General features: G+C 39.7%; 1 protein-coding gene across 1 annotated transcript in view; it reads left to right on the top strand.

Annotated features, from left to right (window-relative positions):
* The window catches only part of LOC308142303 (CD109 antigen-like), a 33,632-nt gene extending 16,116 nt beyond the window's left edge, over positions 1 to 17,516 (top strand). Inside the window, exons 13-37 of the mRNA XM_080512651.1 lie at positions 1,100 to 1,226; positions 2,100 to 2,333; positions 3,794 to 3,850; positions 3,932 to 4,123; positions 4,411 to 4,512; positions 5,157 to 5,219; positions 5,757 to 5,927; positions 6,009 to 6,164; positions 7,709 to 7,778; positions 7,913 to 8,006; positions 8,087 to 8,204; positions 8,326 to 8,439; positions 9,893 to 10,111; positions 10,200 to 10,341; positions 11,675 to 11,851; positions 12,734 to 12,815; positions 13,344 to 13,575; positions 13,684 to 13,879; positions 14,213 to 14,403; positions 14,880 to 15,035; positions 15,121 to 15,186; positions 15,771 to 15,904; positions 16,007 to 16,163; positions 16,953 to 17,055; positions 17,191 to 17,516. Of these exons, the coding sequence (XP_080368777.1) occupies positions 1,100 to 1,226; positions 2,100 to 2,333; positions 3,794 to 3,850; positions 3,932 to 4,123; positions 4,411 to 4,512; positions 5,157 to 5,219; positions 5,757 to 5,927; positions 6,009 to 6,164; positions 7,709 to 7,778; positions 7,913 to 8,006; positions 8,087 to 8,204; positions 8,326 to 8,439; positions 9,893 to 10,111; positions 10,200 to 10,341; positions 11,675 to 11,851; positions 12,734 to 12,815; positions 13,344 to 13,575; positions 13,684 to 13,879; positions 14,213 to 14,403; positions 14,880 to 15,035; positions 15,121 to 15,186; positions 15,771 to 15,904; positions 16,007 to 16,163; positions 16,953 to 17,055; positions 17,191 to 17,390 (3,553 nt within the window). The 3' untranslated portion in view covers positions 17,391 to 17,516. The remainder of the gene's footprint in view (positions 1 to 1,099; positions 1,227 to 2,099; positions 2,334 to 3,793; positions 3,851 to 3,931; positions 4,124 to 4,410; positions 4,513 to 5,156; positions 5,220 to 5,756; positions 5,928 to 6,008; positions 6,165 to 7,708; positions 7,779 to 7,912; positions 8,007 to 8,086; positions 8,205 to 8,325; positions 8,440 to 9,892; positions 10,112 to 10,199; positions 10,342 to 11,674; positions 11,852 to 12,733; positions 12,816 to 13,343; positions 13,576 to 13,683; positions 13,880 to 14,212; positions 14,404 to 14,879; positions 15,036 to 15,120; positions 15,187 to 15,770; positions 15,905 to 16,006; positions 16,164 to 16,952; positions 17,056 to 17,190) is intronic.
* The last annotated feature ends 315 nt before the right edge of the window (positions 17,517 to 17,831 follow it).

Genomic DNA, 17,831 nt, shown 5'->3' with positions numbered 1-17,831 from the left:
ACTGTCCCACTAAAATTAACCTGAATTGTATGTGACCCCTGAACTAAAGCTTTGATTTAAAATCACAAGTCACTACTGGTATATGAGTAACAGGAAACTGGGAAACTATCTGTAAATTTGGGAACAATATACTCAACATTATTCCACACAATGGCATATTTACATCTACATTGAAATTGTTATTAGTAATAAACAAGCATTGTTCCAGTTTCTTTGAATAAAGTCTGAATATTCTTTTTGAGAGTATGTTTTTTTCGACATTGATAATGTTGCCATTACAAGCATTATTTTAACTGTTTTGACTCATGTTATTTATCTAGCATATTTAAATGTGAATTCTGTTCCCCAACTGGGAAGTTTGTAATGTCAAATCTGCATGCAAGCTTTTTGGTTTACATTTTTGTGGAAAATAAGTTTATTCTGGAAAATCCTGCTTTATATTCATGAATGTTTACACAGTGTGATTATTATAGGTTTTATTGTTATTAGTTGAACGCCTGCCCTAATCTCACTCCAAACTACAGTCTGTAGTTTATCATGTAGATAAAACAATACGATATCAAACAGCAGCCTTTAGTTTGTGAGCTTCTCGTAGATTTTGTGTCACATAACACGTGTATTTGTCTCAGCATGCACATGATGACACCGGACTGTCTTTCCCTGGGTTTGGGACACAACTGGGAGTAGTCTGATCCTGAATAGACAGATGAGACATCTTCCCCAGGGCATGGGCATTAAGAGTGCTTGAACACCCGACTCCTCTTTATTCACTGTGTGCGACAAACGATCTACGTGCTGTAATCTGTTCAGGTGTGTGTTTGAACATGTGAGCTTTGTGGTGTCGGGGACAAGAGGTGGACTCGTATGAAGCAGCGTCGCTCAGTTTGAGCTCTGCAACTAAAAGTCGCGTGTGACTGAGCCGAGGGAAACATGAACAGCTTCTGGACTCTGGTGGCATCTTTGGAGGTTGTGTGTTTTGTTGTGCTTGGATCCACAGAAGGTTCATCCATGTAAGAGTTGCAGTTTGTTTTTTTTTGTTTTCCATAATTTTACAGATTCTTTTGGACTGATCATTCACATCACCGTTCTCTGCTTCCAGTCCCACCTTGTTTCTGATCTCGGCTCCAGAGGTGCTGCATGCTGGCACACCCACTTCACTGGCTGTCACCGTTTTCACCGACTTCCCAGGGAAAGTGACAGCTGAAGTGGACCATCAGAGCTCCAGAGTATCCCAAACACAGGACTTCCAAGGAGGTGAAACCACAGTTATTCGGATATTTCAGGATATTTGAGTGTGAGCGAATGAGCGTCCTCCAACTCTCATGACACGCATGTTTTGTCCCATTCTTTGTTCGCAAGACTCCTTTGTGTTTCTCATAGAATTTCTCAATATGGATTTGTTCACAGCTGTAAGTCTTCTTGTCAGGTTGATGCTGCTAATTGGAGGAATATTTCTATACAGTCTGCAACATTAAACAAAAAATCTATTACTAATTCAATTTAGAAATATCAAAAGACAGCTGGTTTTACATGAACGAAATGGAGTCAGAATAAGAATAGACTAATTAATCTTACCCCCTTTGCATCTTTGTCAATCACTTATTTCATTAAAGTTAGTTTCTGAACTGAATGTCTCTTACATAATGCAGAAATCAGATCATGCACCAGAGTGTTTTCATGACATCGCATTCATACAACCAAACATCACGTTTATAGATCAGAACCCTCATCATCATCATTTAAGATTTTTAGTTTTGCACTAAAGCTTTTTGTTTTTGTTTTTTTGTATTTTTCAATTCTATTGGTCTCCAATACATCTGCAACAAATCTATTTAGAAAAAGGTCTCATCGTTTAAACCTTCTTCTCGAAAACTGAGTGAAAAACATCCTGGTTGAAAACGGCGTCCCCCTGCACCCTTAGGGTAGGCCAGTCTCACACTTTGAAAACTCATACAAGGTTTTAATTTGACATCAACATGATTATGTCTTCCAGGTTTGACCAGTGTTCTTACACTTTCTCCTGTGAGTATGTCAACCATCTGGAACTTTGATAATCAATGAGATGGAGAACTGATTGTGTTTGTATAATCTCTCTCCAGCTTCCGGGCTTCGTACCACAGAATTCCCCCCTCACTCTGACGGTGAGGGGCTACAGAGGAGAGGCTCTCATTTTCAACAACACCACCACCCTCCGCTTCTACCTGAGGAACGTCTCGTGCTTCATCCAAACCGACCGGACGCACTATGACCCGGGCGACACCGTCTTAGTCAGAATCATGTCCGTTCGGCTGGACAATCATCCATACGAAGGCAGAGTGGACATCTCAGCACAGGTAGATTTCTGCTTTCTGCGAAGCAACAAAGGAGAATCATGTGTTGGTATTAAAGCCTTGTGTGGTTGGAAGGTTGACTTCCTTTTTCTACACGTAGGATCCCAGTGGGAATGTGGCTGAAAGGTGGGAGGCCACAGCAAGTCGGGGGGTTGTGCAGCGGAGACTCCGTTTATCTGAAGTGGCTCCTCTTGGACGGTGGACCATCACAACCACAGTGAACGTAGGGTTGCAAAGAGAGCACCATTTATTGTTCAGTTTAGACTTGTGCTTGACGTCAATAACATCTTCTCATCCTTTTCTTATAGGGTGTGAGTGATGAGGAAGCCTTCACTGTGGGACATTGTGGTAACACATTCTGATTTATTTCAACATTGTGTGAATTCACGTTAGCTCAATATATGGCTCTTCGGGAGGCGTTATAGCTTTAAATCGACACACACACACACACACACCATGACACACGTTACTGTCTTTACATAAGTTCGCTGTTCGTTGTGTATATACGTTTCCTACAAACATCCATCAATCGTCCCACTTTTAGTGTTTATATAGCTTTCATTCCATTGCACTGAATGTGCTTAAAACTGGTACCAAGAAAGTGACTTTCTCTATAGGAAACATATTAACCCTATTTAGATCTATGACAAAATTCTCTGCACACATCCTGCTGAAAGAAAATCTGCAGTAACCTTAATCATTCCCTGTCTTTTCTTTGAGATTTTATTTGTATTATACTTTGTTTTTGGTCACATTTTAAATAATAGCTTCATCAGTAGTGACTTTGTGTTTCCGAACGTAACATTGTAGTCAGATTAAAATGAATGTGGTCGTATTATCTTCCTGTACATCGCTGTGGCAGAGCATCCTCAGTTTGAAGTCCTGATCAAGACCGCCTCACAGATCCTCATCGGAGACGGGATTATTGGATCAGTGAGAGCAGTGTGAGTGAAAAGAATCTATTCACAATCTTTCACATGTTGAGTAAAGACACAGCAGCACTATGTTCGTTTTCTCCAGTCATCCGAGTGGGAGGCCTGTGCACGGGACGTTAGTTGTGTCTGTGACTTCAGACCCTCCCGTGACCTCTAAAGTGTCTCCGTTCCCGCTGACACAAACCAAAGAGGTTTGTTTCATTGTCTCTGTAGCTCACCTATTGCAGGTATAAATAAAGGACGAGGAATACAAAGAACTATTTAACCTCGTCTTTCAGATTTATGGTTCAGTGCAGTTTTCTTTCGGCGAGGAAGAACTTGGGAGCATACCCCGCCGTGAGACTGTGCACATCACGGCCCGTGTTACCGACAGCTCCACAGGTTTGTTTTCCTTTATCTCCTCCAACCGAATTGTTCATGAATTACATTTCATCTGCAGCATCAACTTCAAGAAAAGTTTTTGTTGTCGCTTCAGGAGTGAAATTGAACAAAACGGTTGAAGTCCAGCGTGTGCCGAACACATTTCAGCTCAAGTTCCACAATTATCCCTCCACGCTGAAGCCCTCTTTACACTTCTCTGCAAATGTAAGTGAATTATCACTATTTTAATTGTCCATTTTGTTTGAGAGAGTGACTTTCCTGGCCTGCTGTGTTTGTTTTCCTCAGCTCAGTGTCTCTCGATATGACCGAAGGCCTCTCACCTCCACGGACCTGATGCACACGGTTGCAATTGAAATCAGCCAAACTACATCTGTGATCACAGATGAGCCTGAAACGCTGACATTTCCAGTACCCAAGGATGGGGTTGTCCAAATTAAGTTTCGATTACAAGATCAAGTCGTGGCTCTTTATATTCGGGTGAGTATTTCTGAGTCAAGGTGTCCGAGAGGATGTTCCTCCGGGGAAACAAGTATGCAGCGGTTTCATTGGGTGTAAGATGAGTAGTTTCAGTTGCAGTCAGACTCCACACCTCTACCATTAAGAAAAATAACCCCGGGATGTATTGAATTCTTTGAATTCTCACAGAAAAACACCCCACAGAAATTGAGGCCATCTTTTACAAAGCCTTAGAAGGTATTTTAGATATTATTTTACACCTTTAAGACAACATTATTATACTGACCTTATCTTGTGTTTATATTCAGGCCAGATTCCAGTCCAGTGAGGAGACGCTGACCGTCTACACCAACGACTCTCCAAGTGGCTCGTATATTCAAATTTCACCAGTCAACAATTTACCTGCACTGGTAATACTATGTGTTAAAACAATATAAACATAGATGAGGGATGTCAAACTCATTATACTTCAGGGGCCACATGCAGCATAATCTGATCTTAAGTGTGCTTGACCTGTAAATAATAGTGTTATAAAATAACTCAAACTCTAAATCTGTCTTTGTTTTACTGCAACAAAGCATTAATATATCATAAAGAAGTTCACATCTGTCCTTTAACAACACACGACAAGCCAGAAATGTGAATAAAAAAACCTGAAGTTGCTTTACACTATACAAATCACAATGGAGTTTTATGACATTATTTACATCTTCAACGGCATAAAAGGTAGCTGGAATATGATGATGACAATAAAATGGTTGTCCAATTTGAGAAATCATTTAATGTAGACACATTTCGGTATCTGTGTAGTAATGCTGATCACCTGAACTGATTCACAACATTTTACAAAAACTAAAAGGAAAGAAAATACACACTCCTGGTGATCCAATAAATATATTGCAGTTAATGTCATAACATCTCATATCTGGAACATGGTATTTTACGGACCCGATTGCAATCTCTGCGGGTCGAATGTTTGACACCCCTGACATAGCTCCAACCATCTAAGTTATAAAGGCTAATCCATCATTTAATCCTTCTTTTTGCTTTTCAGATTGGTTTCCCTTTTCCTGTAGTTGTGGAAAGCACCTTTGAAATAACAAAGCTGCACTTTGTTGTAAGTATATCCAGCATTTGTGAAATGCGAATAGAGATGAATGTGCTATTTGTAGCCAAGGTTAAAACAAGTTGCAAATCCTCACATCACTAGTTAAGTAGTGTCGTGAATCTTTATTATTTCAGGTCCATCATTTCATTAATAAAAATTCAAAAAGCACAACTCACACAAAGTGATCTGCTTTACTTTAAGTATAAGCCATCATTGCTGAATACACACAGTATAAAATAACAATAAAACTTTTGTGGCCAATATGTTTATTCTTTTAGCTGAACACAAAAAAAATCGACTTTTATTTACAGTGAAATAGCAAGTGTCGTTTTAATTTGCTTCACTATTTGCAAAAGAAATCTGCTTTGAATATAGATGTTTTATGTAATAAGTTGCCTGCTGTTGGCAATGTAATAAAATCTGGTTAGAAAGCATCACTCGAGAGCTTCAGGGAAAAATCTGTTATTGTATCAGAAGTTGTGCACTTTTTGAGCTTTTTAACCAAACTTCCTGTTTCATGTCTAATAATCAGTGCTTCTCTTGTAGGTGAGCTCCAAAGGTGGAGTTGTTACTGCCGGGACCAGAAACTCTTCCTCTTTCTCTCTGACACCTGCTCTGTCCTGGTCCCCTGAAGCTTGTGTCACGGTCTACTGCGTCCTCCCAGATGGAGAAGTTACCAGTGACACAGTGCAAATACCCATCAATCAACACAGCTCCGTACGATCTTTTTATAACAATACACTTCTTGAATGATTACTATCATCATTCTCTGATTCCTTTTGCGTTTGTTTTCCTCAGTTATCTCTAAGCTGGAGCAGTGACAGGGCACAACCAGGCCGACAGGTCTCCCTCACCCTGACTGCCCTTGAATCCAGCTCCTGGGTGGGAGTCGTCGTGATGGGCTCACATGACGACTCGTCTCCGCAGTCGGATCTGGACTTCAAAATGAAGGCGGTATGACAATGCGTTACATCTGTCAAAGCTTAAAGGTCAACTAGTTTCTGCAGTTCAAAGCCACAGTGATTGTCATTAATATTGTATCTGGGTTCCCAGAAGCTACACTCTTCTGTAACGTCCTGAATAATTGATGTTTATGTCCACGGACAAAAGAGCAAAATTTAATCTGTGAAATTTAAACGTCTGTGAACCTCTCGCAGAACCTAACCTTTTGGACCGCCGTCAGATTTGCTTCATTTCTCCTTTGTACATTTCACAGTTTGATTACAAAGACGCCTTGGCAGTCAATGACACACTCTTCCCAATTAGATAATGTGTGGTCACTGAACCGGCTGGTCTGGATGTAACGTATCTGTGTGCTTTGTTACAAACGCACTCCTGTTTCTGAGAGCTGGTAACTCTAGTGGGTTCGGAGCAGGACCTCGGGGTCGCTGAAGACTGGAAGATGGAGGAAACAAAGCTTCATCACTTTTGTACAACTGGCAGTTTTCATTGTTTGTGGTAGAAAGGATTAGGAGTGAGAAAATCACTGGTGACTTTCAAGCTGCTTCACATCACCTGGAGCAGACCTGATCTCCATTTCCTGTGCTGTGACCAAACTCACATTCTCCAACAAAGTACATGTAAAAGTGCAGAACAGGCGAACCTGGGTTCTGAGAGTAGCGGGTGCAAATCCCCCAGTGGATTGGCCATCATTGGCTCAGAGAGCATGACCTTTGACCCCCATCTGCTCACTGGCTGTTGTACTGTGGCAACCCAATGTTCTAAGAAATAGGATGTGTTAAATTAATAGAAATAGTCCAAATAATTTCCCAAGAGGGATCTATAAAGTATATAAAACCCAAATACAGAAGCTACCGAATGCAAAGGTAATACATTTTAGGAAAAAATAAGCTGAAACATAAAGGCAAGGCAGCTTGATCTGAATAACACCTTTCAGCAAATATACAATTCAAAGTGCTTTAACTTAACAAACATGTCCAGTTGACAATGAAAAATGTGGATAAGAATGAGAAAAAATGGATCAGAAAAAGATTCAGGTACAAAAAAAAACATGGGAAAATACAGATAAGAACAAGAAAAAGACAGATAACAACCATAAAAATGAGTTGAAAAAAGCTCTACATTCAAAACTACATGTTCAAAGTAAAGGCCTTCTATTGCGCCCAATTTTAAGTCGGCTATAAATACCCCCATTGGGTTTAAATCAATATCTAAGAGATCCATTCATGTTGCTTGTGGTGTTTTTTTCCAACTGTATCACAAATTACATTTCGTCCACTTGATATCTTCTTACAACTGTTTAGGTTTTTTCCCTGTGGTTATGTGTCTTTCATCATATCATCATTAAAAGTAAAGTAAGAAAAAGTAATGAGTCAGTTTGACAAATGTAAGGGTGGAAAGTACACATTTGAAAAGAATGAACATGAGAAATGGTACAGGAAAGAAGTACAGGAAAGAAATACTTGTACGTCCCAGCTCTGCGTGACTCAATATATGGTGATACTGTATTATCTTTTCAATGTTTTGTCACAATGCAGGGATGTGATATGAAGCTGCTGACAAATACAAGACTGAGTCAAAATAAGCAGCCTGATGGACCAGAGAATGGTAAACAATCTGAGTAGCCCTCTTGTGGCCATTTTAGCATTTTTTTTTTTTTTTGCATAATCTTTTAGATCAAAAAAATAATCAACAGCCTGACCCTATTTTTCTTTTTCTTTTTCTTTTCTTTTTTTCTCCAGAGATTTCGGAAGAAAATGTCTTGACGGTGCAGAAGTACTGGAGCTCCTGGATGAATGCTGCTGGGCCATTTCTGTGGTTAGACACTGACACGAGGTGAGGCCTGAGAGGCGAGGGTGATGGAAATCCGTGGAGGAATTCTGCAATCGCTCACAGTTTCTTTTTCCATCTCATAGTGGTGAGACGTGGACAAGCGAGGATATAAAAGTGCCCGATGGGGTCACTTCTCTGAGGGCTTTAGCTCTGGAGATGTCAGAAAACCTGGGTCTGCTTTTCACACCCGTTCCACAAAAGGTTACCAAACGTGCTCCCCGACATTCCTCTGACCTTTGTTTCGCCCCTCACACTTTTGTCAATTTGATAATCAGAAGCAGACGCTCTGAACTTTTAATACACATATTTATCTCAATGACAGCTGGACATATCCAAGGATTTCTCCTTGTCCCTGGACGTCCCACCATACCTCATTAGAGGAGAGGAGATTGTGCTGGAAGTGAACGTCATCAACCATTTGGAGCAGGACATTGATGTATGTTCAAGTCCTGTTACGTATTCAATCCTGGTGTTTATCAGTGTTGGCAGTAGATGTCTTTAAAGGGATTCAGGGGAGGCCCAGAGATTTAAAATGAAAAAAACAAAACGTATAAAGAATCGTTTATGTAAATATTTCTTTTTAAAGATTTACAGCATTTTCTCTCCTCTGTTGGTGAGAATCTCAGACTGTGAGTCAGGACTGACCTTTTGATGCTCTTCATGCAGTCTGAAGCTGTGTAAACAAGCAACATTAGCTTATGTTAGATCAAGTGTTTAGTCTGTGGGAAGAAAATAACACCAGGGTCATTTCATGTGAAGTCAGGAGAGGCTTCCTATTGCACCATCTTTAGATTTACAATCTGTATAAATAATGCTTATGTACCATTTGCACTTTGGCCCTGCATTCATTTTATAAATTCTTCAGCGAATCCGAATTGGTTGAATGTGCAGTTATGGTTCAGTTTAAAAAACCTTGTATGTTAGAAACCTGAAAATGTTCCTGTATCCAGACTAAGAATATAATTACAAAGTTTTGCGGAACTTTGCAAGGAGGATGTTTCATGTAACCCAACAATAAGCGACTTCCTTCACCCAATTGGTCTCATCTACTTTTTTCTTGATCACTGTCTCTCATCAGCAAAACCTACTGTCATCAAGTACCAGTCAATCAGAGATAGCCAATGACTTCCCTGATCTAAGTTATCAATTAATAATACCTTATCAATAAGCAAAATTCTGTCCTATCTGACCAGTAAAAAGAGTGAAGGCACAATATGTTGGTGACATTCGGAGTAGAAAGAACAATTCTGTCGGTAACAATGCCCAACGTTCAGTAGAAACAGAGAGTAGGGCATGTTCCTTAGTCAGTTCAATAAAAACCTTTTCTCATACTATTTTACACAATTTAAAGACGTGTGTATGGTAATGTATCCAACTTAGGGTTGTGTGGTTCGAGAGTGCAAGAGTTTAATGTTGTTTGTTTGAACAAAATCTATACATGGAACAGATTGATGTCCACATAGAACTTGTCAGGCCTGAAGGCCGCCGAGAGGCTCCAATCTGGGCAAACCACCAAGCAAATTGAAAACATATCAAAGGAAACTTTTTTTTTTTAATGAGATGATATGTACGTGGCCCCTGAACGAAAATGTGTTTGACTTTTCAATATGCATCAATATGACTGCAAACTCAAGTAGAGGTCTTGACAAATTACACTCTTTTTGTTGGGTAGTTTTACATGATTCGTATGAAATATCAGTCAAATCTCATAATATAAAAGATACAATTCTTGTTAAAATGTGAAATAGACAAGTAAAATATGTTTGTTGTTGCAGAATTCTTGAGACAATCAGATCCAAGAGATTCACCAACAGTATATGTATTTATAGGGTTAAGACTAAACTTCTATCACTTTGTTGTTCTCACCATGCTGTTTTTGATTCCCACAGATCATTGTGCTGATAGCACAAAGTGAGACTTTCGAGTTTGTTTTGTCAAGCAGAAGCAGCGTGTCTGTTATCAACGCCCAGCAGCTCACGTTAGGGAGTCACACGTCTGCCTCAGCCCTGTTCCCAATAAGGACTTTGACTCTTGGCGAGATGGAAATAGCAGTGGATGGCGTCTCTGCAGAGGCATCAGAAAGCCTTGTTCGGAGTTTGACGGTGAAGGTATGATGCCAGAGAAGTTACGAGGTGACGTCTGCGTACAAGATGTGCATTTATACTGATAGCTGTCGTTTGCTCCCTGTTTCTGAAGCCTGAGGGGGTTGAACAGTTCTCCTCACAAACTCTGTTTCTGGAGCTGGTGCCGGGGAAGAACTTCAGCCCCGTGTCAGTCTCCTTCTCCTTCCCACCAGATGTGGTGCCGGGAAGCCAGAAGGCCCATGTGGCATTAGTTGGTACGTCTACCATTTCTTCTTCCTGCTGTGCTGGTGGCCGCTCCATCCCAGCATCGTTTGTGTTTACTTTCAGTGAACGAGGCATGCGTGTATGGCGTTCTCCATTTCCTTTCTGTTTAGATGATGAGTCCAGAGATACGTGCTGAAAATATTTCTCGTGGTAAATGTAAAAAAAATAAAAAGAGAGAGAGAGAGAATGGAAAAGATGGACATCAAACAGGAATGTTTATGGTAGACAGATTCTGAACAGCTGTCAAGCTGTTTGGCTTGGCTCCATTCAGGTTCAGGGATGTTGGGCATTTGTCATGCAAGAGAGGAAAGCTTTAGGATTTTCCTAAGTTAGAGCCAAACTGGACATTTTTTAGCTTGTTGTGACAGTGAGCTTTGTTGAACGGTAAGCAGGACAAAGGGTTTTAAGTATATAGATCGGAAGCGTTGCACTTTGTGAGAATGAGCTACATAGGATTTTGTCCTCTTCTCCACCTGACATTTGAATTTGCCATGCAACGAAATGTTTCTTTCTTTTCCTGCAATATGATGACGAATGATGTAAAATGTAACTATAATCTGACTGCAGCTCATTTTAAACCTATTTTTGTTCAGGTTCCACAAACAGCCATAATATGTTCCTAATTACAGCAGGCCAGTGAAATTATACTATAATAACCAATAAATTCAGACAAAAAATATGCGAGTACATCCGAAAAATCTGTCTGAAACAGCCTGCATGTGTTCACAAACTGACTCCTCATGGTATATCGCTTTGATTCTCATGCCATTAGAACAACAATAAGGCTGTTAGCTCTGATTGCTGCATGGGCCATCTCTCGACTGTGAGCGCTCTCATGCAAGCCGCACTTGTACAAACACACTTGTTCCTAAATGGTTTGTTCACGTTTAGAGGAAATTGCTGCATTACATTTCTTTTTGAGTCCTTAATGTTTACTCAGGCACAGGGAAAATTAAGTAGTCAAGCTCTGATTTCGTAAATCCGTACGCTGTTATCTACACCAGTGTTTCATAAAGAAGCGGTTTTTTTTTGTTTTGTTTTTTACTTTAAACTAATTTTGACTTTTAAAATATAATCCAAATGATTTAATTCAACATTTTGAATTATAATTTTTTTTTTTAGGAAAAATTGTTGAAGGTTTCAGATTCCATATGTTATCAGAGTTGGTTTTTAACTGGGGTTGTAGCATGAGCTTAGTAACTATAACACATGATTCACTTTCTGCTTATTATCTGGGTCAGTCCATTCAGCTCCGAGCTGTTCCTTTAAACATTGTGCAACAGTTAACTCTTTCATCCTTCCCTCATGTATCACTTTACACAGGTGATGTCTTGGCTTTGTCCATCAACAACGTGGACTCACTAGTTCAGATGCCCATCGGATGCGGAGAGCAGAATATGATCCATTTTGCTCCGAGTGTTTATTTTCTCCACTACCTCAACAAGTCCACCCACGATGACAAAGGGATCAGGAGCACAGCTCTGAGCTACCTGAAAGAAAGTAAGCACGTTTTATATCACTGCCAGGATGGATTCTTTAGAATTCAACTTTGCTACATATGGAGATGCAGTGGATTGCAAACATATTCCTTGAACACTCCTTGAACTTACTCCTACTTACATTAAAACCATAACTGCTTTTTATTGGTATTTTATGTAATGGAGGAACACAACATGCTGCATAATCTTGAAGTGGAAAGAAGATCAGACATTGAAAAGTGTGTTGTGTAGATATATTCATCCTCTATGAGTCAATACATTAAAGAGTTGCCGTCTGTCAGTACCAGCTTTGCACATCTAGACACTGATATTCTTGTCCGTTCTTTCTGAAATCGCTCCAGCTCAGTCAGATTGGATGGAGAGCATCTGTGAACAACAATGATCAAGTAATGCCAGAGAGTTTATATTGAATAAAGGGGTGGACTTTGACTTTGACGAACACAATAATGTGATTGAAACCGTTCCATTGTAGTACCGGCTCTATGTTTGGGGTTGTTCCTCCGACCCAGTTTCAAGTCTTTTCCTTCAAGATCGTCCTGTATTTGGCTCCAATCTATCTCCCACCATATGTCACAGTGCAGTGCTTGTTTTCTACACATAGCATTTTACATGTCGTACAAAAGGTTCAAAATGGGGTTGAACACTTTTGCATGCTACAACATCCATTTTTCTTATTTGTAAAAACATGTAGAGCATGTATAATTTTCCTTTCACTTCATGATTATGCAGCACATTGTGTTGATCTGTCATATAAAATCCCAATAAAATACATTTATGGTTGTAATATGAGAAAATTTGGACAATTTTAAAGGGTTTCGATACTATTGCCAACTGCTGTAGTCTTATTGTATTTCTTGATGAACGCATTTAATTTTTTCACAAGGCTATCACAAACAACTGGCCTACCAACTGGTTGATGGTTCCTTCTCTGCTTTTGGCAGCAGAGACACTTCTGGGAGCACATGGTGAGTAACCAATGAGGCCTATATGTTTATCTATCCATCCATCCATCCATGAACTCATACTTAAAGAATATATTTCAATGTTGACTCGCTTTCACGGCAGCATTACTGAAATCTGCTGTTTCCAGTGTTGCACGAGAAATACCGGTTACTTTTATCCAATACTCTTTGTTAGGAGTTAAGTATATAATCTATTTAAATTGAAAACAAACAAAAAAATTCAATAAAAACACCTGACGCCTTTAAAGAGGATCATTTATGATGCAGTGATATTCACTAGGTTAACGTCTTGCTCACCTTATGCATTGCAATACCATTTTAAACCATAAGGTGGTGTAACAAGTGACTCATGAGGCAACAACAAAGGAGACACTGTCAACAGTTTTATAGAAATCTTAAAAAAAAAAAAACAAAAAAAAGAATGATAAATGAAGCTGTTACCATTAACTTAAAAAGTATTAGTATTAGTATTGATCGGTGTTTTATCCTGCTGATGTTCTTCTTTTCTACTCATTCTCTCTGTGGTGACAGGCTGACGGCCTTTGTGCTGCGATGCTTCCTCCAGGCTAAACCCTTTATGTCCATAAACCAGAATGTCCTGGACAGGGCTTGGACTTGGCTTGTTAAACAACAGGGACCCGGCGGGGAGTTCAGTGAGGCCGGCAGGGTGATCCACACAGCGATGCAGGAGGGCATCGATAATGATTCAGTAGCCCTCACTGCTTTCGTCCTGGTGGCTCTTCTGGAGGATGGAGCTTTTGCTGTGAGTCAGAGAAACATTGACATACATCAACAATTTGTGGTTGTCTCTTGAAAACGAGCCTTCCACAGAGCAGAATTTAAGTGTGGTCATGTCAAATCAATATTTTAGTGTTCAGGAAAATCAGCTCAAGAAGCCGAGCAACCAGCCCCGGTGACTCTGGCCCAGAAGTACCTGGAGAACAAGGTGTCTGCTGGAGGAGTCAGTAACTACAGCCTGAGTCTGGCTGCGTATGCGTTGGCTCTGGCTGGCAGTCCTGTCACTGACGACGTTATCGCTGAACTCAACAGGAGAGCCGACTACATAGGTGATTAGACCTATTTTTATGGAAGTCTTCAGATCTTGTATACAGACATGTATTACAGCTCTTAAAGCTGCAAGTTTGGTTAATTATTATTATTATTATTATAAGAACTGGAATTTTTTTGTTAGGAGACTAATCAAGAGCCTGAAAGAAAAAAACAAACACAATTTACACAACAGTTAAAATTGATCATAATACAAGACGACATTAAAAGCAACTATGAGCTTATTTTTCAATTTCCCGTACATCCCATATGCTGTTAATAACAATATTTGTTAGCACAAAAAAACATGACAAAATCTGGCATCCAACCATAAAGCCCCCTTTTGTTTTTAGATGGTGTCAAGATGTGGAGCACATCTCCCGGTTCAATTTCTCATGACCAGCAGTCACATTCAGCTCAGATCGAGATGGTCTCTTACGTCCTGCTGGCTCTGCTCAGTCGTGGTGGTTTTGTTGAGGGCATCACTCTCATGAAGTGGTTAACCATGCAGCTGAGCCCTTTTGGGGGCTTCGGGACGACACAGGTGAGAGTAAAACCTTTTATCCTTCGCTTGAAAGCCTGATGGCTGATCATCCATCCAGTTGTGGTTTTCCAGTTGGGGTCAAGAGGAGCTTGACAGGGGCTTCAATCCTATTTGACAATAGGCAAAGGGATGGTACACCGTGTACAAGTTGAACACTCCCATCTAATGAAATACTGTTTATAGAGATCCACCACCAGCGCCTCCTCATGGTATCCATGAATTTGGTTCCGCACCTTTTGAACAGGTCTTTGTTTGAAATGTTTTTTGGCCAAAAGAATTAAATAGAGGCTCTTAGTGTGAAATCGCCAACATGGAATATGGCTGTGGTGGAGTTTGACCTTGGTTTGATTGCTATGAGTGGTGGAATGCCTTATGAGTGATAATAATTTGGTATTAGCCCCTTATTGTTTATAAACTTGTGATTCAGGTTATATAATCCAGATGTGAGTGTATATTGGCCGTATTTTCTTCTCCAGGACACGGTGGTTGCTCTCCAGGCTCTGGTCTGCTACGCCGTGTATAGCGGCGCGGACACCATTGAACTCAACTTAAACATTTCTGCTCCGACATCTTCATTTAAGTCCCTGTTTCATATCGACTCCTCCAACTATCGAATGCTTCAAAGCCAAGAGGTGCGTTTTTGAGCTGTTGGAGATCATTTGCATCAAGTACAGTCAAACTGTCTTTAATCTCTAATTTTGACTTCATCTTCCCAAGATGACTGCTGAAAGTGATCTACATCTAAACATTTACATGGAGGGAAAAGGGTTTGCCATATTTCAGGTAAACTGTGTAACCATTTCATCCGTATCCATTACGTTGCATAGATGAATTGCAGGCGGCAGATTTAATGAGTGTTTGCAACTGACCTTCACACAAGCAGGAATGCTTCTATATCTATAACATGTCCGGATCAACAAACAGCTCCACCAGCGGAGTGTGCCTGGAATAAATTGATCACAGCAGCTGCACATTACAGCTTCACCCAGCGCAGCGTCCTGCATTACAAATGTTAAATCGAAACAGTGAAACGCAAATACGACACGATGATGGCCTCCTAAAGGAAATAACATCTGGGGCACAGACTGCATTGATTCACTCCTGGTGTATCTTTGTAGAGGACTATGGTGAAAGATAATCATCTCACCATGTTCTATATTTCTTAGAGATCCCACCTGTCCCAAAATGTAATTGGTTTTGAACTGCTTTGTAATGTTTGATGCTGAAACAAGTGAGTGAATACAGAATTAAACCTAAAAATTGAAAATCTAAAGACGGAACAGTAAAAACTATATATTTCAACTTCCTTTAACTAGACTCCCCATCTGTTGAGTTTTAATCGTTTTTGTATTTTAAAATTCATGCAGCTGAATGCATTTTACAACCTGGAGACTCAAGCAATTTCACGGCACTTTCAACAAGTTAAAGAAGCTTTCTCACTCGATGTTCATCTCACTGATGACGGTGACCATAATCACATGATGCTCTCTATCTGCACAAGGTGAGTCAAACGCATGATACAATTTTGACTATATAAGTTCATATTATTGACGATGTTTAGGTATAGGACACGTCACATGACCTCTGTGTTTGCTACTTTCAGATTAAAGGACAGTGAGGCGATTCACAGCACGGGTATGGTCATAATGGATGTAGGCATGCTCAGCGGTTTTGCTCTGTCTCCTGGAGCTGCTGTTACAGCAGATCTTATCAGGAAGGTTGAGAAAACGGCTGATAAAATCAGCTTATATCTGGATTCAGTAAGTGTTTTATTAATACAACCTCAAAGTAATATAAATAGGAAGTAGGTCTCGACCTGATATATGCTAGATTTAACTTCAGACATCCTTTCTGTATATTTTACAAGCTAAAACAACAATCAGATACTGTTGTTCCTGTTTGGAGTCTGTTGAAGAGTTTGAAGCAGATGTTAAAGGAAACAATGTAATAAAAAGAACATTTCAACTTAATACTTACATTGACAGTGGAAAATGAAGAAGTCGAGCATTAGGAGAATCAACTTGACCAACAAATGCAAGAGAAATATATTATTATTTGACCTTTATTTAACCAGTTAAATCATTAAGAACAGACTACAATGGCAACTTAAGGTTAGAATTATCAACAGATAATACCCACATTATAATTATTACAATTATAACAGTGCTTTCAGACAATATAATAATCAAGATATGAAAGAGAAAGATTAGTGACATACTTTATTTTTTTGGCACTCGTCCCCCTGTCCTTCATTGGCATTGATTAAGATAAGATGAGATAAGCCTTTATTGATCTCACAGTGGAAACATTTACTTGTAACATTGTGCTCTTAAGGACACTCATGAGGAAAGGAAAGACAAGGAATGTGCAAACAGTTAGGAAAGAATAGAGGTATCTTATATACAATGACTATCAAATAGGACTAAAAAATAAGATAAAAATCACAAACTATAATAAAGTATAATACGTTCTGATTATACCTCATATCTATATCTCTATACCATGGCAGTAATCTATAATTCATCACTCTTTTCCATATCATCTTGCAGCTTAACAAGTCACTGGTTTGCATCCAACTTCCACTTGTCAGGAAGTACAAAGTGGCTCAAACACAGGATGCCGTGGTGATGGTTTATGACTACTATGAACCGAGTGAGTACACTTGGTGTCTTTGAGTCATCGAAATCCAACATACATTATGTGCCACCATGTCATTTGATGTACTAAGCCATACGGTGTTAAGATGATATTGAGGATCTGATTTCTCCTTGTTTGTTTGATTTTCAGCGAGGAGGGCAACAGCCCCGTACAACTCCCCCGAGCTCCACACCACCGATTCCTGCTTCTTCTGTGGTGCAAACTGCGACGACTGTTTACCAGGAATCACCATCATAGTCTCCTCCTTGCAGTCTCACTCCACCGGTGGTGCAGCCTCCAAAATTAACTGCCTTTTCCTTTTCGTCACGGTTTCATACACTGTACTTTGATAAGAAAAACGTTGAAGCAATGCACATGTATTTATAGATGATTTTAGTAAAATGACATGGACTGGTTGGTTTCTCTCAGCAAACATTTTTGGACAAATGGATGTAATATTTAGGGGACTGTCTGCATACTGCTGTTTCTCTAAGTGCCCTCTACTGTTTTTGCGTTTCATTGTTAAAGGCAAGAATGTGAACACAATCCTTGGCAGCTTTGTTAGAAATTCCATACATGTATCCAGCATATTTTTGAATTTAGTACACTATAAAACAAATAAATATTTCCACATTCCTCTTCAGGGCTGCTCTTATATGAGTCCATGTACAGTTGGCAACAGAGCAAACAAAGTGGATTTATTTCTCACTCCCATATGTGTCCTGTTTTGTCTTGTATCCAGCACTTTGGCAGAAAACACAGACATGTTGAGCTGCCTGAATCCATATAAA

Source organism: Blennius ocellaris (assembly GCF_963422515.1).
Source record: "Blennius ocellaris genome assembly, chromosome: 17".
NCBI classification, from domain to species: domain Eukaryota; kingdom Metazoa; phylum Chordata; class Actinopteri; order Blenniiformes; family Blenniidae; genus Blennius; species Blennius ocellaris.
This window is presented reverse-complemented; position numbering and strand designations above follow the sequence as displayed.